Raw genomic sequence first — 13,205 nt, 5'->3', positions numbered from 1 at the left:
GCAGCCCACCTAGAAAGAGAGATGTAGGTGCTGGCTGATGGAAGTCAGGCAAGCACCCCGGGAGGGCTAACATCTGCTCTAACACCAAACAGCTAGAAATCAACTTAAATTGCTGAGTCTTTTACTTTAGGACATTTCAGTGACAGTACACTATTTGATCAACTTCCGGTCCGAAATAAGTCCCGTTCTCAGTTCAAGAGAAAATGACCCTATTTACAGCCCCCTAATCTTGCTACAGAACTGTAATACATCTTTGGCTGAGAAATATATTTTTGTAAATTCCCTGAAAGTATTTTAATCCTGTGAATAATAAGAAGCACTTAAATCAATACAAATTTAAGCACTTGAATAATAAGAATATACAGTTGATCCTTGAATAACACAGGTTTGAACTGGGCGGGTCCACTTATACTTGGAATTTTTTCAATAGTAAACTGAAATACTGTAGTACTACACAATCCGAGGTTGATTGAATCCATGCATGTAGGACTGCAGATATGGAGGAACTACATATGCAGAGAACAAACTATAAGATATACAAGGATTTTCAACCGCAAGAAGGGTTAGTGCCCCAACCCTGGGGGTTGCTCAAGGGCCAACTGTATATCGTGTTAACACTTAATAAATATTGATAATTATCTCCCTGAACTTCTACTTATGTCTCAAAACTAAGCTTTCCTATGGGACTCACCTATTCAGAGCTTTAGGGTACTCTTCATTTCATGGGACAGTGAGCCAGAATGGGGCATCATATATGTTTTAGATATAATCACCTAAAACTCAAGGCTGATATCAGCTTTATAACCTCTTTGAGCTCTTCTAAACCCTAATGATTTTTTTTTAATAACAGCAATTACTGAAAGCAAATATTAGGGTTGAGAGTTAAGAGGTACACATTTGCATGAATTTAGATTACAGTGGTATACTTTTCCTGGCACATTTTACAGAAACAAATGGTTTGAATGATATTTTATTTCTTTAGGTCAAAAATAACGTTCTCTATACCTGCACCCCTATGTTCACAGCAGCACCATTCACAATGGCCAAGACATGGAAACAACCTTAATGTCCATTGACAGATGAATGGACAAAGAAGATGTGATACATATATACAATGGAATACTACTCAGCCATGAAAAAGAACGAAATAATGCCATTTGCAGCAACACGGATGTAACTAGAGATTATCATACTAAGTGAAGTAAGTCAGAAAGAGAAAGACAAATACCATATGATACCACTTATATGTGGAATCTAAAATATGACACAAATGAACCTATCTAGAAAATGGAAACAGACTCGTGGATATAGAGGACAGACTTGTGGCTGCCAAGGGGGAGGGGGTGAGGAGAGGGATGGAGTGGGAGTTTGGGGTTAGCAGATGCAAATTATTATACTAGGATGGATAAACAACAAGGTCCTACTATATAGCACAGGGAACTATATCCAATCTCCTGGGATAAGCCATAATGGAAAAGTATATAAAAGAGAATGTATATATGTGTATAACTCAGTTGTTTTCCTGTACAGCAGAAATTAGCACAACATTGTAAATCAACTATACTTCAATAAAAAGTGAAAATGTTCTCTGATACCTTATCACCCATCTCCAAAGACTCTCTTTTTGGATGTTTAACAGTCTTCCATTCTAATATATCTTTATGAGAAGGTATAAAGAAACTCTAAAGTCAAAATAATTAACAGGATAGTTTTTCCTGTTTAACATACAAGCCACCAAATAATACAAAGAAAGTTAAAAATACGAGAAACTAAGAAATTTCTCCAGAGGCTGTTTATAACGTAATTTAGAAACAGTTTGGACGATATTCAGTTGAAATGAGTTCTATACTAGTCTATTAGTTTTATGTTACTGCTATAACAAATTAACAAAAAACATGGGGGTATATAATAATACAAATTCACTAATTTATACTACTGTAGGTCAGAAGTTTGACACACATTCCACTGGGATAAAATCATGGTGTCAACAGGGCTGAGTTCCTTCCTGGAGGTTCTAGGGGAGAATCCAATTTCTTGTTTTTTTTCATATTCCAGAGGCTAGCTGCCCACATTGCTTCATCTTTAAGGCCAGCAGTGGTGGCTCAAGTCCTTCTATTGCATCCCTCTGAGCTCCTGTCCTGTCCCCTCCTCCACTTTTAAGGACCCCTGTGATTACACTGGGCCCACTCAGAATAATTTCCCTACTTTCAGGTCAGTTTATTAGCAACCTTAATTCCATCTGCAACCTTAATTCCTTTGCCATATTCACAGGGAATGGGGATTAGGTCTTAGAGTTCTTTGGGGGAGGATGGGCATGATTCTGCCTATCACAAGTAGATATTGACTCATTTAACAAATAATTATTGGTACTCTTCTGTGACAGGCTTTGGGTTAGATGCTTGAAACATGAACACCAAGGTGCAGTCTTTACATTCAAATAGTTTATGAGTTGTTTGAGGAAAAGGGAAAGATAAACATTAAAGTTTTTTCTTAGAAAAATATACAATCTAATTGGATAAATATGTCTTTGAAATATATGAATTCTAATAAAAGATCAAAAACATGCCAACATCCTTTGAAAGATTTCTTCTTCTGTAATGAAAAATGACTAAAATAATAAATAAACTAATTGATTCATCATTCATAGGCTTAAGAGGTAAGAAATCAGAGGAAACAGTTATAAGATAAATGATGGCTGGTTCAGAGCTCTCAATGAGCATTTTCATTTATATTCCTCTTAAAATATTTTCTTAAACTTTGCAGACTTTTCATTCTAAAAAATTAGATCATAAATAGTGAGCTGTGTACATGGCAGGCTTCCTGATAGTTACGAGGAGAGAGTGGCGAGAATTTAATTCAGGCTACTATCCATTTATCTAAAAATTGGTTAGAATGTATTTTTAAATCAATCCTATTAAATGAAACTCTAGATGTGGAAATGCACTAAGCACTTAATTATTCAGAGCTTGGTTTCTATGGCTTGTGTCTTAATTGGTCTTAAGCTACTCAAACCTCTTTGCTTGCTAATAGGACTCATTCGGACAGACACTCATGGTTTAACTACTCATTAGCAATGCTGACAGAAGGCAAAGCCCAACATCATTTTAGGAATAAAATTAAGGCTTCGTAATTTATTTTGTAAGTTATTTTTTTGGCTGCGCTGTGTGGCATGTGATATTCTAGTTCCCCAACTAGGGATGGAACCTGGGTGCCCTGCAGTCGAAGCGCAAAGTCCTAACCACTGGACCGCCAGGGAATTCCCTTGTAAGTCTTTACTGTGAAATCTTCAATGCAGAAATTTTTGAAGACCTGAAAGGAGTTATTATTTTACATAAAAATAGACGAAGATGGTTCGTGATTCTGGAGATGTACAGAAAACCTCTTCATCCCCCTTCTCAGTTCCATGAAATTTTGATTAAAAAAAATCAGATTCTGGAGCCAAGTGCAGACTCTAGACAAATTCTGCTACTATTCATTGGTGCTTATACATAATTATAGAAAATATATGGCCAGCAAAACATATTGTCCATATCATATTGATTAAACACTACATATTGTATTATATATCATATTATAATAGGAATAATAAGCCAATGCAGTACTTCCTATAGGCAGAGAGAAGTGACTTTATGCCAAAAGGAATAAAAGCATAGACCAAGAAACTCTCTTTTCTGTTTATTCTCAAGATAGTCACATTTTTATGTGAAAAAAGAAAAAAAAAAAGTACAGCATAGTAATGGTGCCTAACTAGATCCAGTGACAAGAAGTTAAGATCTAGACATTATTTCAACATAAATCAGGCAATATTATTTTCTGTGTCGGAAAGCAGAATTCATCATTGTCCCATTCAAGAATGAGTTCTTTAAAGAAATAACAATTTGATTACCAGCATAACACCTTGGAAAGCAGTCCTGGAAAATGAGGCTTTTTAAAAAGCAACTAGAATCTTTCTCAATCAAATTAAGTTTCTTTTTCTTGTGAATATGTAGCTCTCTCTCTCTTTTAGATATACAAATGTGTTGTAGAGAATTTTTGTCAGAAATTAAGAAAAGATTTAAAGATTTCTCTCAATGTTTTCCTCCAAGTTTGTTGATGACACAGAAGGTGGGCATCCCCCATATATCCTCAGGAATTCCATTAAAAACAAATATAAGTATGAGGGTTATTCAATTCATGGAATTGTGCATCAACTTTAAAGAACATTTACTGAGAATCTACACTGAGCTACACAATAGCACTTGAAGCAACAACAATAATAAAAACAAATAAAACAACTAAACAAAACCCTGGTTCAGAAAACTCAGAATCAAATACATAAACAAAAAATCACTCTTCACCCTCCCTAACCTTCTCCTATGAAGATTAGAACTTTAGGGAAGATCAAGGGAAGAGTGAAGGTTAGTGAGGAAATCTACAACACTGTTGAAAACCCTCCCAACATACTAATCAGAAGGCCCAGTTGTTCAACTAAAGATCATTTCACTTCCATCAACTCCAGATGTTCCCACACTGGACCCATTATCAACGGCCACCACTCTACCTTTATCCAAGACCAAAATCTCACAAATTCTTTTCTCTGTGTCATGATTTTCTATGCCCACCCCTCACCTTCACTTTGCTGGCATTATGACTATTTCCTGGGCCCTCATTCTCTCCCCATTTTCATCAATGACCCACCTCTTCATGTCTGCAGTTTTTCAAAGGTCAGCCACGTCATGGTGGCACTTCATCCTCATTGTCTTACACATCTCTCTTGCTAACTTTAAACTCTGACTACCATCTGTATAGGATCACTACTATTCACTTTTATCATCCCTAATACATGGTTCATAAATGTTACTATAAATGTTTAAAATAAAGTAATGAAAACAATATATTCGGTCAATGAAATTCACTTCACTACTTAAGCTGTATCTCCTTTCTTCCTCTATGGCCAGAAGTTTTCAATCAAAACATAATTCTCTACCACAATTGCTGGATCACCCTCCTTAATTAGAGTTCCCCCAAATCAGAGCCTGGAACAAGATAGTTTAATTGGGAGCTGAGGCCAGGAAGCAGAAACATAATAGGGAAGGAAAAGAAAGTCAGGGAAGAAAGAAAAGCCAATAAAAGGTGCCTCACTAAGCTTGTTACCATTGTGGGAAACTCCTAGAATCTGCTGACTCTCATTTCCCATTGATTGAGAGTTGTACTAGGGAGTGATACTCCCCCAAACTTTGCAGAAAACCCATATCAGGTTGAGTGAGGTTTTATAGATTTTATAGATTTTCCCTGAATTACAAAAGTGGAGAGATTTGCTGGATGCTTGATGTGGGACGCTTCCTGGATGCACCCCTCTTCCTCAGCTGTTATCACAGGCAGAGGAGGGCTATAGCACAGGACTCAAAACCCATTCCAATCATGTTTAATCTCCTGAAGATGATCCCCTGTACCTTCTCTATCTGGCCTCTCACTATCCAGATTTCAAAATGTAATAATCTCTGTCACTACCTTCACCGTATCAGGTATGGCTCCATAGAAAGGCTGAGAAATGATTGGCCAAGAACATAGACTTCACAGCCTCTAAGACTCTATTGGCTATGAAGTGGTCAGTTTGCTCTGTGAAATTCACTAATAATACTCCAGCAGTGTTTCATCATGAAGCAACCAACTATGTGTTTGGTAGATAGAAATAATCTAGAAAGCATCACTAACATTAAAGATGAAGAGCTCAACAGAAAGTACCTCCTAAGTATTGCAAAAATCCTCTTATTAATGAGAAATCTAAGGCAACGCCCAGTTGGGGATCAAGGTGTTTGCAAAGTTTATTATGCAAATGATGCTTTAGTTTCACAAAGAAGAAAAACTCAGAGTTAGGCAGTGCTCCTCATGAGTAGAATCAGAGATATATTTTTACTAAACTGTACACGATAATACTTTTCTATTTGCTGTCTTTTACTCAACTATAGTTGCATTTGTGACTTATCAGACTGGTACCACTGAGGAAACACTGCTTGTGAGAGTTGGCAACATTTTCCCTGATAAAAATGTGTCTGTTGCTCAAATATTCAGAATTGTAATCTAAATTTCATTTTAGTACATTGTTGATACATTACTCTGAGGGAAGTTTGAAATTTATGCAAACAACATTAATTTTTTCCCTTTTCTTTAAAAAATTATCAGACTGTAAATATTTTTCCTTGAATGCTCCCCTAAATACACATACACATCCAAAATCCTACACAGTTTTTATTTACATAAACATATAATCGTAAAATTATATATCAAAGGATCAGGGACTTCCCTGGTGGCGCAGTGGTTAAGAATCCGCCAGCCAGTGCAGGGGACACGGGTTTGAGCCCGAGTCCAGGAAGATCCCACATGCTGAGGAGCAACTAAGCCCATGTGGCACAACTACTGAGCCTGCGTTCTAGAGCCCACGAGCCACAACTACTGAAGCCCACGCACCTAGAGCCTGTGCTCCTCAACAAGAGAAGCTACCGCAATGAGAAGCCTGCGTACCACAATGAAGAGTAGCCCCTGCTCACCACAACTAGAGAAAGACCACGCGCAGCAACAAAGACCCAACACAGCCAAAAATGAATTAAAAAAAAAAAAAAAGGATCAAGAAGGCACACAGTTTTATTTTACTGATTAGGAAAACATGATTCATCTGTCCAAATTTCTGTTGATCAGAAGATTTGCTAAAATTGAAAAGATCCCCAAATAGGGTGAGGTCTCTCTCAACCCTTCCCTACTTCTTGGAGTTCAACTGGGATTAGATATAATTATCCAAAGAGTAATAAAATCATACTAAAAGTGGGTTATTCCATTGTCTTCTGAAAAGACTGCTCCACTGATAAGAACGTGTGCTTACAGGCAAAAGCTTAGTTTAAGAGCAAAACGTGATTTCTTTTTCCTCAAAGCAGTCTGAATGTTCTGCTCGTCAATACATGTTCTTAGATGCCGAAGCCTTTCCACGTGGTGCTCCCGGGCTCTTTGAACGTGAGCTTTTCTAGTTCATGCCCTACAGATCCCTGAAGTGCCCAGGAACTTACCCTTTCTGCTAGAGGTTTTAAAATGGAACGCTTTGGGGCTGCACAAGTTGCTGTGTAATTTGTTTTGGAACAAAGAAATGTCTGGGGTCAGGCAAGCAAGCAACTAATGATGCTTCATTTTGTCCAGAAAACATCAAGATCAATATGTACGACATGCGACATTTATGGAACAGTGTTTTCTTTTCCCTCTAGGGGAGGGAGAAAATGCCGGATGATCCCTTTCTGCAGAGCAATGACATGACTGACGCTATTTAACATGTCTTTGGCCGCTGCTTCCCACCTGCTGGTAGTAACACGGCCACATGGTCTTAGTTAATTTCCTGTACCTCACATACCAGAATTCAAATAATTAGATTTTCTTTGATGTATATCTAGCTTCAATGATCCAGGTAGCCAAAATCTGGGGACAATGTTATAATTCAAAGTGAACAGAGCTAGTTCTGGGAGGCTGTAATAGGCATTAACAATCCATGATGTATTCATTAAAATTAAATCTGTTATGAACAAATAGGAGGAACTCAGAGAGAGAAAGCCTGATCAATGTCAGAGTTTTGGGTTGATGTAGATTTTTATCTTGTTCTTCTATAGAAATGACACAGGATGGGATTTGGAAACTAGATCATCATCTCAGGAAAATAATGAACTTTGCATTTACTTTAAGAGGAATCACTGTCAAGAGTGACAGAACAAAAATGGCACATTTCCCCAAGTTATCTCTAATGAAGAAGGAAGGGATGTGAATATGGTACCGATTTCTCTCTGCTTGCTTAGAGGGAGGTTAGAAGCAAGGCTCACTCTTTTCCACAGCTGTCTTAGGGTCTGAAAGATCTTAGGTCATTTTTGGATCCTTGTGGGTCTCTCGTTCACACAACCTTAAAGTACTGCATTGAAACCATCCATGTGCTGTTCTAAAAACCCACAAATTTCTGAATTCAAAATGCCAAATCTTGATAAAGTGAAACACTGAGGTTTTTACAATTTTTTAAAGTTCTATTTTAATTGCAAGTGGTCAGATCAATTATAGATGATTTTAATTAGCACCCACAAGCAAGGACCATCTCTCTAAAGCTACATTAGTATTTAAAAAGTTAGGAATTCATCACTTCTTTTGAAAATATCAAAGGATTCACTAGATATCAGGGCTCATTGTGACATCCTACTCACATGCCTCAAGATGGAACAGAAAATAGAACTAAGGTATGAGTTTCTGAAAATAAGACTTCAACCATCTACAAGAAATAAGCAATGAGGACCAAGAAAGGCAAACAGCACGTACGCAAATTTAATTATCCCTGTCGTGACGGAGTAAATGAACCCAGCAGTCATTTTACTTCAGTGATTTCCAAAATACCAGCCTCTTGCATTATGTCATTTTACTCCACACCAAATTTAAATATCAAAAATTTTGTATCTTTAGGTTGCTTCCATGTCCTGGCTATTGTAAACAGTGCTGCAATGAATGTTGGGGTGCATGTGCCTTTTTGAATTCTTGTTTTCTCTGGATACAACCTAAATATCCATTGAAAGATGAATGGATAAAGCAGATGTGGTATGTATATACAATGGAATACTACTCAGCCATAAAAAAGGATGAAATAATGCCATTTGCAGCAACATGGATGGACCTAGAGATGATCATACTAAGTGAAGTAAGCCAGAGAGAGAAAGACAAATATAATATGATATCATTTATATGTGGAATCTAAAAAAAATGATATAAATGAACTTATTTACAAAACAGAAACAGACTCACAGACATAGAAAACAAACTTATGGTTACCAAAGGGGAAGGGGGAGGGATAAATTAGGAGTTAGATTAACATATACACACTACATGCTATATCTATATGTTTTTATCTATATATAAAATAGATAACAAACAAGGACCTACTGTATAACACAGGGAACTATACTCAATATTTTGTAATAACCTATAAGGAAAAAGAATCTGTAAAGAATATAAATATGTATGAATATATATATATGTAAAAGAATATATATAACTGAATCACTTTGCTGTATACCTGAACTAATATAACATTGTAAATCCACTATACTTCACTAAAAAAATTATATGTCTTCGGTTAGCATTTGAAGCCTTTATTAAACTCTATTTGACTTCCAAAGTAAGCATAAATAAGCAAATTCAAGTATTGATGATGATCGATATTGTATATTCAATTCTATTATGTTGAAGGCTAATCTCAGAAGCATAAAGTTGTATCTCTTAAAAGTTTTTAACTGAGTGTAATTATTCTGCCTCTCATGGTCCCACAAGATAAAAGTGAGAGAGAAACCCATAACTAAGTTCTTGCTATTCACAATGTTTTCATTGGGTTGTAGCTATGATATTAGATAGGTTAATATCACAGCCTGCTTATTCAAGGAAGGATGCTCAGATCTTTGGGGGACTTGTAGTAACTTTATTTGTCCTTAGCATTAAATTCTATTAGTCAGCTGTATGTTCTATGGGTTAACCTAAAACAATTTCAAATCAATCAGGTCAAGAAGGATTTCACTGTCTTTTTCCAAAAAGGAAGAATCATAAAAAACTGAGACTTGTATTAAAACTTCAATCAACAATAATTTCCACCTATTTTGTTCATAACCATGTAATTCACATCTAGTTTGAATGCCTTCTATATAGGTAGCCATCTGTTGGATTAAAATAAGATGAATAAGGGGAAAATCCTTTAACAATGCAATTCCTTTACTCAGTGATGGGTCTGAGCAGAGTGTCTTAAAATGTCCTTTATGCTAAAAGAAAAAAAAAGTATTTCTCTTAAAATGCAAGGGCAGCTGACATGCTGAGATGAAAACTGCTAACTCTTTTCTCAACAACACCATATGTCTCCAATTGGATCATAATGCAGCCGGTTCTCAAGGGAATGTCACACATGGAAACTAACCAAATTGAGGTACAACTTCACTGCCGGCTCGTGATTAACCAGGGGCCCTACTTTGGGATTTTCCATATCATCCAAGTGTCAGTCTAAAGGGCCTTTCTCCTTTCCCAACATCCTCCCAAAACTGAGTGAGTCATGAAAGGAACCTGATCCCGCCACAAAAATATTTCTCTTTTTGTTCAGACTTCCTTTTCTATATAACCTCAATATATTTTAAGGAACCAAAATGCTCAACCCCTGAACTCTTTAGCCATGGGTTTTAAATAGTAGATACTTCATGTAGCAAACACTACAGAGAGGCAGCTTAAAATCATCAAAAGGAAAAATATTGTAAGACTGAAGAATTTCACATTTTTTCTCCTGAGAATCACGGAAAATCGAAAAGCGACAAATAAACCAACGTGTATAGTCAGATATTTCCTTATCTATTTGTTATAATTTTTTTTAGAACTTCACTCAACCTTTAATATTTTTATGCATGAGTAAGATATATTTTTTCTTCCAGTTTTATTGACATATGAGTAAGATATATTTTTTAATTTACTCACTTAATATTCAATACTTTTCATATATACTACTTCCAAATTAATATCATGTTGAGGTATTTCTAGCTCATATCCTGATACATGTGATATAGTCAATTCTTTTACATTGACTATAATTCTTAATAGCATAAAGTTATACCATCTTTTAACACGTGTCAAATCTTAAGAATTTTGCCTTTGGAAATGTGAAATGCCCTGAGGTAGCCTAGATTGGTGCTTCCTAGACTATCTCTGATGCATGGACAGCTTAAAATAAATTCAATGTGCATTTGATATTTTTGTAAAATATGAAGTGATGCACTAAGATTTCATGATAGTGTCATATTGCTATAAAAGTTTCTAAATGCTTACTCTCCTTTTCTGTACTCTTCTTGTCATGGACTGGTAAGAAATGTCTGTCAACTGGCCTCAATCTATGGATGCCACTGTCATTTTATTTATAATATATCACTGTTTAGATATGTTACAAATTAGAAATCAGGATACCAATATTAATGATAGGAGTCACAAACTTTCTTCACTTCGAGTGCATTTTAACCTATTCTTTGCTATGTTTTTCTTCTAATTCACTTTAGGGAATTAGCAGCAGAGATTCAAAAGACAGGCCAAAGAACAACCACTAAGAAACTTTTGGCAGTTTTGAGAAAGATGTGTTGTTACATAGTATTAAAAAATACATATTTTTAAAGGCAAAAATTTCCCTCCCAGTGGCCAACCATGGGCTTTACTATATACTCATTCTGATAACAGCAATGAGCCTAGATATTATTTAATGATTACTTTATGGTATTTCTTACCTGGGATGCCTGGTGGTGTTTTCAGATATTTTCCATTAAAATGTTGAATTACCACTTCACATTTTTCAGTAGACTCCATTCTGGGAAAAGAAGTAAACAGGGGATCATATGCTTTCATGAAGTTGTACGTATCCAGGAAAAATAAATTAAAAAGAAAAGGAAATTAAGAAAACCATAGAAAAGCTTGATTTCAGAATTTTACCAGAACCGCCAACTGTTGCCATGACCACCATCACCAGGTGGATAGAACATCACAAACTCATCACTACTAAGAGCATCACTTACTCTACTAAATGTTGCCACTGTGGACGGCGCTGTGCAGAGTCATCACCCAGACATAATCCTGAGGCATTATCTTACTTAATCCATACAGCAATGCTTGGCACTTGAAAGTGCTCAATAAATGTGTGTTGAATGTCTGAGTTAGCAAACCAGAGAGGCAGGTCTCGTTACTGCCTTTCACACTAGTGAGGGCAGCAAGGCTTAGTGAGATGAACCACCTTGGCAGTTAAGTGGCAGAGGCGGGCTTTTAGCTGAGGCCTGGGTGATACCAACCTGCACAGGAACGACTAAGCTGTACCTCAAGGGTCTCCACAAAACAAGGGGAGGGGATGCATTGCGTTTAAACAACTGGCGGCCTACAGGAGAGATTCACGCAGCGGTGTTGTCATCAGCATCATGACGGCTTTATTGAAAACCCACTGGGTGAGAGACAGAAGGGAGTTATTTGGGGTCCCAAATGTGGGAGGAGAACATATATACACAAACCTCAGGTCCTGAACTTTCTTAATTTTCAATTTCAGACAATCTTCTATTTTTTCAAACTAGGTATCAATATTCCGAGACTGGGTTTCTTGTGCCAAGTTTTGGCATCTCAGATACAAGCTAATGAATAACATTCAGGGCCATAGCATCATACTGCCAACATTAGCAGTGTTGCTGTCTCCTAAGTAGAACAGTATCAGCAACATTTTCTAAATAGTAACTATATCTGGACTTTATTATTTTGTAAAACAGGGTGTGGAAGATAAAAATTAAAGGGTCAACTGTGATCAAAAGAAATTAATTCCCACAAACGGTACACGAGAGGAAAAACGGACTTAAGAAATGGCACACATACATATAAAAGAATGTGTATGAAATGTGTGAAATTTTTTGTCTAAAAGGCAAAGTGTATAATTTTGGATTTTCTGCTCTGTTATTAATATGAACTTTCTTGGAATGGAGCCCTTTGACACAATTTGTAAAACTTTCTTACATCCAAATTTTACGTGTGTTTTCATATTCATATTACATGCAGAGAAAAAAAGAAAAGGAAAAAAATATATATATAAGCAAATGCCAAGTAAGTTATATATTTATTACACCATGAGGAATTCAAATGTGAGAGGAATTGCAGAAGCCAGGAAAACTCTGAGAAGTGGGCACAGGAGGACAGAAAGGCCTTTGCAGAAGTAACTAGGGTAGGCGCCAGGCTGGGAGGGGGAAGGCTGTGTCCTTGTAGATGGGGTAGAGTGAGTAGAGCACTGTGGCCCAGTGGAAGGTTCACTCAGGGAAACTCTTAGAGATAAGCTGAGGGGTGCAGGCAAGAGCATCTGAGTTACCAGGTTAAGAAATTTTTTTTTTTATTGAAGTATAGTTGATTTACGATGTGTTAGTTTCAGGTGTACAGCAAAGTGATTCAGTTATACATACATATATATCTATTTTTTTCAGATTCTTTTCCCTTATAGGTTATTACAAAATATTGAGTAGAGTTCCCTGTGCTACACATTAGGTTCTTGTTGGTTACCTATTTTATATATAATAGTGTGTGTATGCCAATCCCAAGCTCCTGATTTATCCCTACCCCCATGTTTCTCCTTTGGTAACCATAAGTCTGTTTCCTAAGTCTGTGAGTCTTTCTGTTTTGTAAATAAG

At 36.5% G+C, this 13,205-nt stretch overlaps 1 protein-coding gene across 14 annotated transcripts in view; it reads right to left on the bottom strand.

Annotated features, from left to right (window-relative positions):
• RBMS3 (RNA binding motif single stranded interacting protein 3) overlaps positions 1-13,205 on the bottom strand; it is a 715,503-nt gene that overhangs the window by 214,131 nt on the left and 488,167 nt on the right. For all 14 annotated transcript variants that reach the window (XM_033864509.2, XM_019946975.3, XM_033864512.2 and 11 more), the window contains exon 6: positions 11,286-11,365. In XM_033864509.2, coding sequence (XP_033720400.1) covers positions 11,286-11,365 — 80 coding nt within the window. The remainder of the gene's footprint in view (positions 1-11,285; positions 11,366-13,205) is intronic.

This window comes from Tursiops truncatus, chromosome 10 (genome assembly GCF_011762595.2).
Source record: "Tursiops truncatus isolate mTurTru1 chromosome 10, mTurTru1.mat.Y, whole genome shotgun sequence".
Taxonomy (NCBI): domain Eukaryota; kingdom Metazoa; phylum Chordata; class Mammalia; order Artiodactyla; family Delphinidae; genus Tursiops; species Tursiops truncatus.
Note: the sequence above shows the minus strand (reverse complement) of the source record. Positions and strands in the feature narration are given on the sequence as shown.